The sequence below is a fragment of the Euleptes europaea genome, chromosome 2 (assembly GCF_029931775.1).
Source record: "Euleptes europaea isolate rEulEur1 chromosome 2, rEulEur1.hap1, whole genome shotgun sequence".
Classification (NCBI taxonomy): Eukaryota; Metazoa; Chordata; class Lepidosauria; order Squamata; family Sphaerodactylidae; genus Euleptes; species Euleptes europaea.
Window position 1 is genome coordinate 28,919,040 of NC_079313.1, and position 16,526 is coordinate 28,935,565.

Below are 16,526 nucleotides of genomic sequence, written 5' to 3' on the forward strand. Positions count from 1 at the left end.
CAGATCTCTAGCCCAGAAGGATCTAAGACTGGCGATCCCACCCCTCCTGTGGACAGGAATAGCCTCTATTCAAGGCGGATGTGAGCTTGTTTTGCTGAGGAAAGGAACCTTCCCCGTCCCCCCTTGCAGAAGAGTTGTTAACTAGGGAGCTGCTAGGACTGCCCAAGAAACTGTGTTAAACCTTTCCCACCTGCGCCGTGGAGAAACGTATTCCTTCTGTACTACAAGAGGGCTGGGGGCAGAAGTGGCGACAATGGAGGGGTTAAAGGAGGCAGGGCCAGAATGAATGGGGGGGGGGTAGTTCTTTGCCAGTGTGTCCTCATTTCATCCCTGCAGGCGGAGGTAGCAGGAGCCGGCTGTAGAATCCGGCCCCGACCATGCAGAGCAGGAGCAACTCCGGCGTGTGGCTGGACGGCTACACTTGGCTGGTGCAACAGACCATCCTGTGCCACCAGGTGGGCGAGTGCGCCACCGGCTGAATGCCTGCCCGCTTCCCCAGGCCGGGGGGTGGGTTCATCTGGGCAGCTGCCTGCTTGGGGCTTGGTTGGCTAATTTTTAAGTTGATAATTTTGTATGGCCCGCAAATGATGTTATAAATATCCAAATTGCCCTTGGCGGAAAAAAGGTTCCCCACCACTGTCATTAAGGATACAGTAATAATCGCCCAGCTAGGCACTGACTTGGATTCTTTATCCCTTGCTGGCGAGAGCTACATCTTAAACCAAATAAAACAAAGAGTAACTGATCACGAACATCAGAGAAAATTCCCTCTAACTCCTCCAATTTGGTCACCTCAACATTTCGGAATCCCACCAAACTCTAGTCTAAAATACCGGGAACACCTCGACAACCCCAAGCTTAGGAAAGCTTTTATGCAAGCCAGAACCAACACATTGCCCTCAGCGATTCCTCATGGCAGATTTCTAAAAATACCCCGTGCAGATAGAGTCGGTAGATGTGGTGCAAGATACCCTGATTCCCTGTCCCACATACTCCTGGAATGCCATCTATATAACACTTCAAGTGACAACTTCATAAAACCTTTAGTTCTGAATTCTCTCTCAAACAACAGGACAACGCTTCAAAAACTACTAGCTGATCGGAACTCAGAAATCACAGAAAGTGTGGCGAAATTCCTGATGACAGCAATCATCCAATGGGAACTTAGCCAGAAGGAGGATCACAACATCAAAGAATAAATTGAATCCAAACTAGTTTTTAACACTTAAATTTTCTTAATTTTAGCTTTTGTACATCCCTTTTAAACATATCATGCCAATAAAGGCATTTCAAATTGAATCATTCTGCTTGGCAATTTACTTCGTTGTGCCCATTACACAGTTGGTTGTTGATACTTTGTACCAAAATGTTCAGACATGTATACAGGGGAGAGGAAAAAAAATCAAAATTCACAGCATGGATCCACCAGAGCATTCCTGTAAATAGAAGGGAGTTCCACCTGCAGGATACATCCTTCTCACCTCCTCTCTCCTGCTGCAGCCCGACCATTTGGGAAGGAAGAGGTGAGAAATCTGCACTCAATGGATAGAAATCCTTTCACCCACACAAACGTTCTAGGTGTTCCAAGCCCGAGAACTGTATCCTGGATGTTCTGCTGGTGAAAGCAACTCTTTCCCTGCCTTCCCCAGCAGCCTGCGACATCTGAACAGGGGTTGCAGACCAAAAGCCATGTTAGGCTTCCATGGAGATGAATCGGATGAGATCACCAATCCCCCCACTGTCATCAGAAGACCACCTGTAGGACACAAAGCTCCTATGTTTTGGTCTTAGGGGTTTTTGACGCACTTTCCTATTTTGCCACCGTCTGAAAATATTGCCAAAGAGAAGCATACTTAGATGAAGTTGTTTCTTGCTCTTCTTTCTCTTTAGCTTCACCCAGCTCCCGAAGCGCTACCAAAAGGCGCTGATTCTGCTGCTGGAGTTCCTCGATGTTTCGATAGGAGACTAAGTGCTGGGTTATCACTTCCGAAGAGCTGGTGATGTCAGCAGAGCTCACTTCATCACGGATGACGTGGTTGCCTCTGGCTTCTTCAAGTTCCATCAAAAGCACTCTTATCTTTAGAATGAAACAATTATTTTAGTCACTTCAGGAACTGGGTTAACATGAACATAACATGAAGTTGCTTTATATGGTCAGTACTGTCTACTCTGACTGGCAGCAGCTCTCCAGGTTCTCAAGTAGTGTTTTTTCACATCACCTGACCTTTTTTAATTGGAGATGCTGGGAAATGAACTTGGCACCTTCTGCATGCTAAGCAGATGCTCGGCAACTGAGCCACAGCCCCTTCCCAAAAATCACCAAACCCAAGCACTTCATTATTCTAAAATCACCAAAACCCAATTCCTCTTCATTACTCTGAACCTGCAGCTTCTCTCTTATCCCAGAAGAGAATTTTCAAATTTTATTGAAATAGCAGGTGCATTAACAATGCGTTAGAACAGACCTTGTGCTTAATTGTGCTCCAGTTGAACTAAAAAAAAATAGCTGTTTCTCAGACCCAGAAGACAATGTTAAAACTCAAACTGGGACCAAGCTTACAAGGCTAATAATGCAATCCTAAACACAGTTACACCTTTAAGACCACAGAAGTCAACGGGCTTAGAAAGATAGAACTCTACTTAGGACTGCACTGTAAGGCTGCAATCCTAAATGCACACTTAAATAAAATTTAAGTCGCACTGATAGCAGACATTCTTTGGGTTCTGTTGTAAACTGTCTAAGAACTAACCTGCTGTGAAAGATCCTTGACTTGGATGTCAAGCCTCTGGTTCTCCCTTTCAAGCAGAGAAGCTTGTTTGTTTGCTTTATCAGCATCATCTTGCAAGCGCTGAATTTCCTGCAAATGAACACATTCATGAACTGCAAAAGCGATAATATATTCATCGATACCAAAATGACCATAAACAACTACATGCTAGCAAGACCAAGGTGCCTCCTTAATTATATTGGGCTGTAGCCATTGATACTACATTAACAAAAAAGGGGAGTGACCTTGCCTGACCCCCACCCCCAAACAGCAGCCCCCTGACCTACATTGCCTGTCTACAGCGTCTCCCAATCCCCAGCAATGCCAACCCCTACACTGTGGCATGGGAAGCACGGAGAGACCTTCTGCCACTGGAATGCTTATAGGATATCATCCATTCTGTACAGGAAATCAGTATGACTCATCAACCTTAACAGGCCAACAAGGAAGGGGGGGGGAATCCACTTTTAGGAGTCAACATCCAGCTCAAAATAGCCAAATTAAGAACCAGACTATACAACTGGCTGAAATGTGGTGAAGCTCTTGATGGACTATACCACAAAAGGTTGTGGATGACATCTGAATGCACCTCCATCTGAAACTCTAACCATATATAGAAAACTAGCCTGTCAGGTAGAATACTAAAATACAAACGTGGCAAACTATTTTCTACAGGCATGAGGGGATTGTGTATGTGTGTGTGTTTTTAAAAAGAGAAAGGGTTTAAAACTATTTTCTAAGGCGTATTTTAGTTCTCCCTAAGGGGACCCCAGCCGCCCTGATGAGAGCAGAAACTGGCCTCCCTTCGCTCAGGACGCGTGTACATCTAGCTGTATTAAAATTATGGGGGGAAGTAGAACAGCTAGAAGAAATTTATTTAGCAGTCAATGATTTAATTTTATGCTACTGAAAGACCCATCACACCTTGCCTTCCTCAATAAGATATGATCTCAATATTCAATTCCAGACGATCTCTTAGGGCCATCAGCAGACATTTCCCAACTTAAAGACTGGGTCTATAAATCTGAAACCCTGATGGATAGATCACTGATACTGAAATCGGTGACTGCCCCCTGGTTTAATTTTTTTAACTGACCATCTTAGAGCTCCCTACTTCAGATTCAGAAATAGAGAGGGAATTTAAACACACAATCTCACTCTGCAGTGGTACACCTAAGCCAGAGCAGAAAAAAACATATAGGGAAAGCAACAGCAAGTTAATTATGGAGCTACACATTAATCATTAATAATAAATATAGATTGGTGATCAAAATGTAGTGGGATGATTGGTGATCAAAATGTAGTGGGATGATCTAAAGCTTATCTAACAGAGAGGTTGCGTATGCATGTGTGAGAGAGAATTTCTCACTGGTTAAAATCAAATAGTTCAGTATATGTATAATGATATTTTATTCTGAACCCAAGTTTCTATGAAGTTTTATACTGACCTTCATAGCTTGCTCAAGTTTAGCAGCAAGACTCGCAACTGCTTTTTGCGAACGTTCATATTCTTCGCGTTGACGCTTCAAAACAGGCGCTTTAGCTTCTACTTCCTGCACTATTTCATCCAAGTACTTGTTAATCCTCTTATTCTCTAACTTCTCCAGCAGCAGCTGATCTTGTGCTTCTATATATGCATTGTAAAGCTGTGTCAAAAAGACCAAAAAATAAACCTGTAGACATCCATTTCTATCCCAGCACCTTTTCTGGCTTCTTATTCATTTTGCTTTCTGTGTCCAGTAGGCAAATAATTGTGTGTGTGAATGTGCGTATGCGCACCATCAAGTCACAGCTGACTTATGGCAACCTCATAGGGTTTTCAAAGTAAGAGACATCTGGAGGTGCTTTGCTATTGCCTGCCTCTGCATGGGCTGACAGAATTCTGAGAACTGTGACTGGCTCAAGGTCAACCAGCAGGCTTTATGTGGAGGAGTGGGGAACTGAACCTGGTTCTCCAAATTAGGGTCCGCTGCTCTTACCCACTACTCCACGTATCATTACCACCTTCTAAATTACACATTTCTGAAAGAACTGCTGTGGGACAGGACCCATGTAACTGACCGCCCCCCTCCCAGCTAACCTCTCCATGAGGATGTCTCATTCAAACGCAGCCACCACCTGCATGGGAGCACAGCACCTGAATGCTGTATCTGAATGGGGAGCTACAGCATACTGCCAAACAAACATCCTCAAACTGAAGTCCTGTCAAGTTTGCTAAGACTTAGTCCCTTGTAAGCATGTAGAGGTTCGTAGCTTTAAGCTAGGTTAAACACATGCTTTGGCCAGCATCTAGGCAATAAAGCAATGAAATGGTAAAGACTTCCAGCAAAAATATTCAAAGCTGGATGGTGTTTTCTTACATCACTAGTGAATCAACTATCCAGCAAAAACAAAATATTCCTTTTTTTATAAAAGGGCCATTCCTTTCCAATAATCCAAAACATCTAAATTCAACAGCTGCAGTATTTAAATTTCATGCCTGCATATATCCTCCTTTTCCCATAAAACAGTTCCACGATTAAGACCGTAAATAATTGGTTTGTGGAAAACAAGAACACTAAAAAAATGTAGAGCAAGTTTTCTTTCGTAAGAACCAAATTAGAATGGTTCTATTTTCATTTTTTTTAAATGAGAATATAACAGTAAAAGAAAAAGAAATGTAACATTACTAAAATACACATACTACAAATTCTTGAAAATAATCTAAAACTGTGCTGCTATTATAACTAAATATCCATATCAGTGAATCAAGCAATACGCTATCTATTTATCGAAAATCCTATTATTACATCGCTCCCTCTGATTTACACATTGAAGTGCTTTTTTTCCATCCTTGAGATTGTTACATTCCAGCGTGAATGGCTCTATTTTCATGTACTTCCCCCACTGTGTGAATACTGAAAGCCCAAGTCAAAAGCTGCATTCATTTATGTGAATGAAAGCAAAATAGTCATCTGGGAAGGTTATTCAGAAACAAGTGCTCTCAATATATACAACTACCGCATATTATACAGAGAGTTTTGTTACATGGGACTCAAACCTTGTTCTCTTTGGGAAAATCATAGCAAGATACTCCAAAGTAATCTGTGAAGAACATTCAATCTGTAATTGCGCCACTACAACCAAACACACACAAAGGCACACCAACTGTCAAATACTACAGCACCAGCTAACTTAATTCCTACCTCCGTCAGTTTCATGCCAGGCTTTACCACCTTAGCTACTGCAGCAGCCGTGGGAGACATCGCTGCCAGCTCCTCCTCTGAAAGGATGGCCCCTAGAGAAGAGACAGAGCAAGGAATGATTTTTTTAACACTATCATGCTTCTTAAGAAGTATCTGGTAGTAAGTGATATGGAAGATTTAAGCCTAAGACCATGGAGAGCTGCTGACATTCTGCTGACTTTGATGGACCAGTGGTCTGATTCATTTTAAAGCACTTTCACGTGTTCGTGCCGCTCTTCTACAAGGTGTATGCCTGAAGCAGCAGTTAACTGTTTGGACACTGAAGCAGAGTTGGTTTTTATACTCCACTTTTCTCTACCATAAGGAGTCTCAATGCGGCTTACGAGTGCCTCCCCTCCCAAACAGGCACCTTGTGAGGTAGGTGGGGCTAGCCTAAGGTCACCTAGCAGGCTTCATGTGGAGGAGTGGGGAATCTAACCCAGTTCTCCAGATTAGAGTCTGTCGCTCTTAACTGCTATACCACGCTGGCTCTCATTGCTTTCAAGTGCTGTAACAGTACATGCCCACTTTATAGTAAAATTACTTGCAATTCTAAATTGCCCAAGTTTCCCTAAGGTTTATTCTATAGGGGATACAGACCTTTACGTTTGGTGGCAGAAACCAAATCATTGGCATTGTCCAGCTCTCTCTCTAGCTTGTTAATCTTTTCCTTCAGCTCTTTTTCCGTAGCAGCATTTGACTGTTCAGCCTCAGCCAGTCGATCCTGCATCGCTTTGTTTGCTAATAGTCACAGGAAGGGAAAAATATATTGACAAGATTTTTAAACACTCAAAGACATCAGAGAAAATTAATACCTTCCGCCAAATCTATCGTACTGCAAGACAACACAGCAGACGTTTCAGGAAACATCAAGGGAATGGTTGCAAGCAACGTACAGTTTGCATCTGGAGAGGGCCAGGAAGGACTCATGACAAAATAGGTCACCAAGCCCAATACAGCTTTGAACTCTAACTTCTCAAATAGCAACCCCACCTCCACCCCATGCAACAGCTTCTTTTGAAAATTAGACAATTAAAAAAACTATATATGGAATAGACATTAACTGACGGCATGGTTGGTTTCCGATATATATGTGTCTGCTATTGATTCATCAGGGCACACGGAAGGCTCTAAATCTGAAACAGAACGTTCCTCACCTTCACCCGCTTCTTTCAGAAGCTTGTGCAGCTCCTCCACAGCTTGAGTGAGCTCATTACTCTTTGCCTCCAAGTCATCAGCAGCCCCCTACACGCAATATATATATATTTTTTCATTCTCCAAAACAAAATGTACCAACATAAACATGCAGATTATGCTATTATATTGGAGCTTACTTTCAATTATTTCAATTACTTTCAATTATTAAGCTTAATTTCAATTATTAAGTTCATTGACCTACACTTTTCTATATTCTGATTATATTTTCAATCTAATAATACATTTGTTACTTAATTTTTTACATTCTATTTCTATTATTAATTTTTAACTATAAGGTTAAAGAATACGATCTATTATATATTAAAGATGTTAATTTTGCCATAGCTGCATATTCTGTTAATTTATTTATCCATTCAGTTAAATCTTCCTGCTCCTCTGCTTTCCACTTTCTTGCATATACCACTCTTGCCCATGCAGCAAATATTAACTGAGGCATCACTTCAGAAGATACTTTATTCAAGTCCTACCCAAAAAGCCTATAGGCTGTTGAAGTTTACAGGTAAAATCTGTCTGTCACCTTAAAATAGCAAAAGTTTAGCAACTAAAGTGAGACATATTAAATGCTTCATGTAAATTAGTGGAATAAAACTTAGGAAGCAAACAAGAGTTAGATCAAATGTTTTCATCTAACTGCTTTAAAATGGTTATAATTAAAATTCAAGAAAGAAAACTAACCAGGAGGCATAAAAACTTTTAACACTAATTTACAAAGCTACTGAAATACACTTAAGTGGCAAGCGATGCAACACTTTGGTCATTACCCGCAAGAATACTTAAAATGTGGTAACTTTCACAATGAATAGGGAAGGCATCAAGGACAGAGGCTCTTGGCTTGGAGTACAGCTTGCCAAAGACCAAAAAAAAGGCTGACAGAAGCTAGTATCTGGGCTCCACATAAGCACTGTCTCTGTTCCCAGAGAACCCCTGCAGATCTGCCAAGTTTCACCAAAGGGAGCACACTGAAGTGTGCCAATAAGAATTACCTATAGTAAGTTGGAACAGTGAGCAAATAAGTATTTGCTACAAGTAAGAGGGGATGAAAGTAAAAAGCTGCAAAACTTGGCATCACTTTATCAAAAATATATGGGCTGTTTTCAAGCCTCAGGAAGCAAATAGACAGGCAAGAGTTCATAAAATACTATGAGGAGCTGAAAGAGGGTTTTTAGCGAGCCAGAAAAAAAACAAATCCATCTAGAAGCCTCACCTAGATTCCAGCGCTAGTTCCTTTTAGCAGCTGTGCCGTTTAAAGAAAGCAAAGTAAGCAATTATATACACAAACAGCCCATTCCTGAGGTTGGGAGATGAAAGTGGACTGGAGGCGGTGTGACCTCACCGCCAGCGTAAGTGCCCTCTTATCACAGAATAAGAGGCACTTACACTGGCGGTGGGGGCAGTTCTGTTGGCCCCCATTTTTTATTTTTGTTTTTCAAAAGGCCTTTTTCAGCCTTGAAGCAGCTAGACCTCTTTGGAGGTGCTGCGGCAGCGCCTCAGCCATGTTGTCCCTTGCCACCGCAAAACTCACACTGCAAGAACCACACTGTGCAGCGTGATGTGCCTAAACAGACTTGCCACAAGCTGCAACATAGTTGTATTAAAAATGAATATTCTTTACAAACCTACATGTTTTCATAAATGTGCACAGCTACATCACAGAAGGTGGAATTGAATGACTGCTCATTCAGTGAATATGGGGAGGGGCTGTGGCTCAGTAGCAGAGCATTTGCTTGGCATGCAGAAGGTCCCAGGTTCAATCCCAAGCATCTCCAATTAAAGGGACTAGGCAGGTAGATGATGTGAAAGACCCCTGCCTGAGACCTTGGAGAGCTGCTGCCAGTCTGAGTAGATAATACTGACTTTGATGGACCAAGGGTCTGATTCCGTATAAGGCAGCGTCATGTGTTCATGTGAATATTAAAGACCACGAAGCATATTTTTCACATCAGAACATTTGAGGGAACAATAAAAAACAAGTATAGAAGACCAAATGTTGCTACTCCTACTGAAATCATACCTTATATAAATTAGATAACTTGATGTGGGCATTTAGCTCATTGTGGAATCTCTCTTCCATACTAGCTTGCTGCTCTTTCACCTGGTTGAAAAAAGTTAACAATGTATTAAAACATTTTTTAAACCCAACGACAATTACAAAAAAACACACACCCATAGTGTGACTGAAAAAATCATGGGGGGGGGGAATTATTTCATTTTAAAGGTGATGGAGAGTAAGATTCTCTGCTTTTTAGGGCTGAACATGATTTGGAGATTTCAAGTGTGTATTTATTTCCACCATTATGTTTCCATATACCGTATTTTCCGGCGTACAAGACGACTGGGTGTATAAGACGACCCCCCCATTTTTACAGTTAAAATTTAGAGTTTGGGATTGTCCCGAGTCCGCGGCCTAGGGTCGGCCCTCAGGACTGCGCCCCAACCCCGCGGCCGCCCCCAGACCTCCTGGAGTGGCCCAACCCGAGTCCGCGGCCTGGGGCCAGCCACCGCTCCTCCTGGGGCGGCTCAACCCCCGGGGACATGGACAGAGCGGAGGCGGCTCCCCAGGGAGATTCTCCAGTCCGGTTCGGAATTCAGCATCCGGCAGTATAAGACAACCCCCGGCGTATAAGACGACCCCTGACTTTTGAGAAGATTTTCCTGGGTTAAAAAGTAGTCTTATATGCCAGAAAATACAGTACTTCTCAGATGCTGCAGTAATTGGATGGAGATTCTGTCAGTAAGATGTGAGGCAATTCTCTGAATGTGTCTCCAGATGCCCCACTAAGAAGCTCCAAGGAATTCAGATCAAAGTAGATGCCATTCATATTATCAGACATAGGACTGTAGTACTAGGGTAGTATCATACCTGCTGAGCACTACAAGGTACAGCAAATGAATGAGAAGCTAGCTCACATCTATACACAATGCTGTCACAGAGGCCAAAGCATGGGACACTATGGTTACCTCCTTAAGTTTAGTTAAAAGATCTTCCACGTGTTTCTGTAGATTTTCATTGGATTGTTTTAAGCCACTGACTTGCTCCTCCAGCCTGGAAACCTATGAAAATGAGCGACATAAGCAAGATGCCTATAACTGGATTTAGATTTGGAGCCATCTGTGTAATAACAGACTGCTGTGCCATATAGGAAACAACGCTAAATTTGAACTACAGAAATGTAAGATTAAGGGTAAAAACTAATGTTCTAAAATAATTACCACCTAGCTACTATAGACACAAACTTAAATTCTGAGTGAGCATGCAATACTGAAGAGCTTTTAAAAAACGGAAAAGTTAGGAGAAATGCAGGCACTATCATCTTCACGAGATGTGCGCTGGTTGTCCCTGGGACTGATTCCGATGGAATCAACATGTGGGCATGCCCACAACACAACCAATCCTTCTCAATGCCAATTTCTGCCACCGTGAAAGCATATTTTCCACTACTGAGTTGCAGAAAGTATTTCTGGGTAGCCAGAACACCCTTTATGTTTTCCTCATGAATGCCTCACTAGAAACAACATGGAGATCTCAAAAGGAGAAAATTTTAAAGTCTAAACCAGAACTTATTGAAGTGCAAGCTGGGAACCTGTGAAGAATTCCAGGAATGGGAAATTCCATTTTTCTGTTCCTGCTTCATCCCCCCTTGGCCACACTCCCCCTGGCCTTCTCAACCCACCCTCACTCCACTTCCATCTCTGTTTTCTTGTCCAACCATTCCCACCGCTTTTCATTTCTGATATGTGCCAATTCACTTGCAGTTGGATTGGTATGTCCACTGCTGCCTCTACTCCTCCTTTACATCAACACTATTACCCTTCATTAAAGAAATATCCACTCTAGTATAATAAAACACACCTTCCAAGTATAGTAAATGCTATGCTTCTAAGTAATTCTCATTGTTGTTTTAATTTTGTATTGAATTGCATTTTTTTCGATGCAGCTGCTTTGTGGTCCTATAGGTTAAAAAGCAAATACAGACCAAAGGCAAAAATTTAAAAATAAGCCACTCGTGTGCATTTTTATTTCTCTTATGAACAGTTACTCTCAATAGCTTACCAATACAACGTGCATTAGACTTTCTACCTCTCTGGTTGTTTTTATCCATGGATCTATTCACTAAAGGCTCTGGATTACAACTAAAAGCAAATTTCCTAGTGTATTAAATATTTCACCTACTAGCTAGACGAGGGATATTGTCACCTCGACTAAAGATTTTTATGAACATGATCTTCGAGACATAAACACTGATTAGTTGTTTTACCTCATCTTTCTTGTTCTCTAGGTTACATTTGAGTTCCAAAATTTCACTTCCTTTTTCCCGGGCAAGAGCCAGGAGTTCGTCTGTTTTTGACTTCAGTTCCGTATTCAGCCAAGTGTTCTGATTCTGCAGTAATTCCTTTTCTTGCTCCCACCTTTGCTCACGGTACTAGAAGCAAGATCATAGATTATATACAAGCAAACTTCATCTCCCAAAGTAGCATTTGGAAATCATCAGAAAAGGAGCAAATGGTGATTGATGGTAATACTGAACAAGTTAGAACATTTAAATACCTGGGGGTGACTTTCCAGATGAATGGCCTACGTACTGAACACCACAGACAAGTGGCTTTGGCTGCAGAGAGATCCTCATTTAATATTCTAAAACCATTCCAGGCAAAATAGGTCAGCCAAATGGCCTATGATACAATCCTAGGCTCCGCAAAATCAAGTTATAGCCCATTGGAGAAGGTCCAATCAAAATTTCTAAGGGCGGTGTTATAGGTTCCTGGCCTCGTCTCAAACTCCTGGGTTCGCCTGGAAACAGGCATGCTGAAAATCGAGGCAAGAATTACCTTCGCCTCTATTTTACTATGGTTGAAGGCACATGAGACCTCAGAAGGTTTTTTACCCCTGCTTGGTGGATGTGCTCCATTGAAAAAATAGAAATATTAGGCTTCTCTCCCCAATCCCGCTTAGACTCAGCCAAGAACAAGCGAAGTCCTTGGTGAATCAAAGGATATATGACATTGAGAGACAAACAGATCTTAGGAGCTCCCCGGCTTATCTAGCTCCTTCTAGTATACTCTAGTTCCACCTCAGTATTTATTTACGCTAGAATTCAATAAGCATAGGAGAGCTTTAACCCTCGCAAGAGGATCTGCCCAACTCTGTTTTATTGGAGGGAAAATCTAGGAAGTTGCCAAGAGCACAGTGGGAGTGCCCATGCGGTGTGGGAGAATTTGAAAACACAAACAGGGTTCTCCTCAGATGCGGCTATTACGAGGGTATTTGGCAGAAGCTGATCTACCCGCTTATTAATTTAATGGAGTCGGAGGAAGATCTAATGACATTTCTTCTTTGGGATGGGGACTCTTTTTGTCTCTCTCAAGTTGCCAAATTCTGCACTGCAGCAATTAAGATCCGTATGGGAAAGACTGTTAATGCTTACACTGAGATTGGCTAATTTTATCAGGTAAATTATTGGTTTTAACTGTTTTTAAATTTTGATATTCTTAAACAAGAGAGATCTTAATCTCTCACAGGTTGAATCTGGTTGTGTTATTCCGGCTTTTGCTGTAAATAAATTCATTCATCTCTCAAACTGAGTTAAAAGAATGACAGACCCATGGGAATGCATTCCAAGTCTTATTTACCTATCTGCCTGCTATCTACATGTTACAGACCATTCCACTTAAACTATCCTAGAAGAAAACCACATCACAAGAGGAAATACTCAGTTAACTCTTCCAAGAGAATTGTGATGGATTAAAAAACCCACACAAAGTATATATAAGGGAAATATATTCACACTGGAAATGAGATCTGGCCAGCATACTTTTTTGGACTCACCTTTACAGAAAAGGCAGATGTCTCAAGTTCATCCAGCTTTAATTGTAGCTCTATCTTTGCAGTATTTACTTCTTTAAGTTTCTCGTTCAGACGTTTAACCTCCTCTGCAAAACACCAAAATCAGAAATGATCATAAGCTACTTTGTGTCAATTACAACTGTAGGCATTAAAACTGACTCATAGCAGGATATAGCAAGTTATGCATTATTTTCTGCAAGCCGTAGCAAGTTATAAAAGCATTATTTTCTGCAATATTTTAGATGCTCATTGCTCTACTTGCAACTCTTATGAGAAAATCCTTAAGAATCCCCAGTGCCTTAGCATAGTGAAACCAAATTGTAACATTTTACAGGCATGATCCAATTCACTGGCCCTCATAACAAAAATTTTCTTGACTATATTGCTTTGTGTTCAAGCCTCTTATGTGCTTTCCATTCTTTATAGTTATCTGAACCCCTGGAACTGTTCCATTATCTATCGGCCCCCTGACCAAAAGGCTCAGGGTGATCTAAAGATGGAGAATGAAATCAGGGAAGCATGCAAAGGTGATGAAGTAGTAATAACGGGAGACGTTAACTATCATATTGACTGAATAAATGCACGCTCCAGTCAAACCAAAGTGATAAAATGTTTAGACACCCTCAATGACTGTGCCCTCAAACAGTTGGTCAAAGACCCAACCAGAGGGGAGGTGATCCTGGACTTAATACTCTGTGGTGCTGCCAGCAACTTAGTGTGGGATGTGGATGTAGTTGAGCCAGCTGGCAATTGTGACCACAATGGCATCAAATTCCAGGGGGGACCCTGGAAATTACAGGCCAACGTCTAAGTTAAGTCTGTTCTAGGTAAATTAATGGAAAGCATTATTAAAGACAGAATTGTCAAGCATATAGAAGGGCAATCCATGCTGAGCAAAATTCAACATGGCTTCTCTAAAGGTAGGCCCTGTCTCACTAACCTTTTAGAGTTTTTTAAAAGTGTCAGTAAGCATGTGGATAGGAATGAGCCTGTGGGCATGTACAGCATCAGCATTTCTGCGTGAGCCTGATATGCTCTCACGGTGACTGCATAGGGCAGGGGTGGGGAACCTTTTTCCTGCCAAGGGCCATTCGAACATTTATAACATCTTTCGGGGGCCATACCAGGTGTAGATCTCCCGTGGGGGGGGGAAAGGCTAGGGTTGCCAGGTCTCCAGCCACCACCTGGAGGTTGGCAACCCCAGGGGAGGCCACCCAGAGAAGGCCTGAAGGGTGCCCCCACTCCCCCTCCCAGGTGGGAGGGCAGCCAGCGGTGGGCCCCAGAAAACGAGGTGCCAGAGGGGAGCAGCCCACAGTCGATTGGCAATGGAGGAAGGGAGGAAGGAAAACAGAGAAAGAGGAAAAGGGAGGGAGGGAGAAAGAGAGAGAAAGGGAGAAAGAAATGGAGAGAGGGGGAAAAAGAAAGGAAAGGACGGAGGGAAAGAAAAAAAAGGACGGAGGGAGACAAAGAAAGAGACAGAAAAAGAGGGAAGAAGAGAGGGAGAGAAAGGAGAAAGAGTGACAGAAAAAGAGGAAGAGAGAAAAGCCTCCCCCCCACACACACACACCCGCGCAAGCCGGCCTGCGCGACCGGGCCCCAGCCACCCCACCTCCCCTGCCCACACACACACACCCGGCGGCACACGGAGCATCAAGCAACCGGGCCCCAGTCTCCGTGCACTCCCCCCCCAGAGCTCCGCGGCAGGGTTCCCGCGGCAGGGTTCCCGGAGCTCCCGAGGGCCACAAAAAATGTCCTCGGGGGCCGCATATGGCCCCCGGGCCTGAGGTTCCCCACCCCTGGCATAGGGGCTTTTTGAAGTATACACTGATTTATGATACAGAAAGGGAAACACTGGAAAAGGGAGGTGGAATGGCTCTGGAAAAGGGCCAGACAATCCACAGGGGTACAAGAAGCCCATCTAACACTAATTCAGAGTAGAGATGCCAATGCTACCCTGGTAACTTCTCCATGTGTTTAGTTTCTACAAGTAAGAACAAAATGAAAACTCCTTCAACTGCTACTTCATTTCTGTAAGATGTCTGACCTCTTAAAAGAAACCACTGAGAGACTACTCTGCAAGTACAGAAGAGCATCCATCAGCAAGGCTTTTGTTGTCCTGATCGCTTACCATTTAAGTGCTCCAGTTCTTGTGCTCTTCTTTCATTTGTTCGGACCAAATCTCTCTTCTCTGCTTCCAGTTCTTCTTTTGCTCTAGTTAGCTGACCCTGAAAATAACGGGGGAAAGTAATGCTTTGACAACACAGCCAAAATACAGCCAAAGGGGCTCTCAATACAGCTTGATTTGAAAACATGAATTAATTAATCACAGCCAAAAAATTGTTATGGACCCAGTAAATTTTGGGGGGACAACAAGACGATTGCTGTCCCAGACACCTCTAACCTGGTTCATTGTCAGAAAGGTCTAAGCTGGTATTGCAGGTCATTTAATGCATACAAACAGATATACACAATTGAACAGGAACCCTCCTACTCCTAGGTTCTTGTGCATTCCCACCTGTTCTCTATATCCTGGAATGAGAGATTATAACTCATAAAGAGGGGTCAGACAGACGATACCAGTGCAGCAGATAGCATTCAAATAACTGCAGCCTCACCACTCCTACTGATTTCTTCCATGAAAAAGCTTGAAATTAGTGGGACTGTTAATCCAGGTATCTGAGAATGTCAGCAAGATGTCCTAAATTTCAGTTTACATTCAAAGCATGAAGAATAAAGAAATGGTAGCTAACTCAGAGCCACCCTCCACATATAAATACTCTCATGCACAGATTGGAGAAGCTGCAGAGCTGAAGGTGAACACACAGCTGACTAATCTTCAAAGCAGATGCATAGTCTGCACTTCAGCCAGTATTCTAAATTTCTGTCAGCATTTACAAGCATAGATGACAGGATGAAAAACAGAGTCCTATGTGCACAGAAAACAAGTTATTTTTAAAAATCTGAACTGATATGGAAGTCAGAAAGCTTCTAGCTCCCTAAGTAACTGATGAGGTTTGTACCTGTATAGCTGCATTCTGCTCCTGAGCAATTTCTAGTTCTTTGTTTTTCTCAGTCAGTGATTTTAACTGCTCATCTGAAGAGGAAAATTGAAGGACACTTATTTTTGCATTTAAATAAGTCTGCTTGTTGGCAATAGCTAAATTAAGCAATTGTTTCTTGCCCCTCCTAAAAGCACAAACATAAATATGCTTGGACCAGACCCACTCATTCCCATGGGCAATCATCATATAACTGTGACAAAGACCAGTCACTTGACTTCTCAAATCCATTCCAGGCCCAGACAATGAGGGCATGCGAAATTCACAGCAGGCTCTCCCATGATTTGATTCTCCTTGACAATTTGCTTAAGCTCTAGTGCCTTCTGGAAGCAGTAGACTTTTTGGGACTGACTTCCAAAAATAGATAGCTTTTAGTGCAGAGGGCATCTCCATTCACCTCTTGCATGCTTTATCT

The 16,526-nt window shown here is 42.5% G+C and overlaps 1 protein-coding gene across 1 annotated transcript in view; it reads right to left on the reverse strand.

The window, feature by feature from the left end:
* The window catches only part of TPR (translocated promoter region, nuclear basket protein), an 81,718-nt gene that overhangs the window by 56,292 nt on the left and 8,900 nt on the right, over positions 1-16,526 (reverse strand). The window contains exons 3-14 of the mRNA XM_056845627.1: positions 16,073-16,146; positions 15,181-15,277; positions 13,035-13,138; positions 11,467-11,631; positions 10,169-10,261; positions 9,222-9,302; positions 7,150-7,237; positions 6,593-6,733; positions 5,954-6,045; positions 4,217-4,414; positions 2,751-2,858; positions 1,854-2,077 (exon numbers count right to left, since the gene is read on the reverse strand). Coding sequence (XP_056701605.1) covers positions 1,854-2,077; positions 2,751-2,858; positions 4,217-4,414; positions 5,954-6,045; positions 6,593-6,733; positions 7,150-7,237; positions 9,222-9,302; positions 10,169-10,261; positions 11,467-11,631; positions 13,035-13,138; positions 15,181-15,277; positions 16,073-16,146 — 1,465 coding nt within the window. The remainder of the gene's footprint in view (positions 1-1,853; positions 2,078-2,750; positions 2,859-4,216; positions 4,415-5,953; positions 6,046-6,592; positions 6,734-7,149; positions 7,238-9,221; positions 9,303-10,168; positions 10,262-11,466; positions 11,632-13,034; positions 13,139-15,180; positions 15,278-16,072; positions 16,147-16,526) is intronic.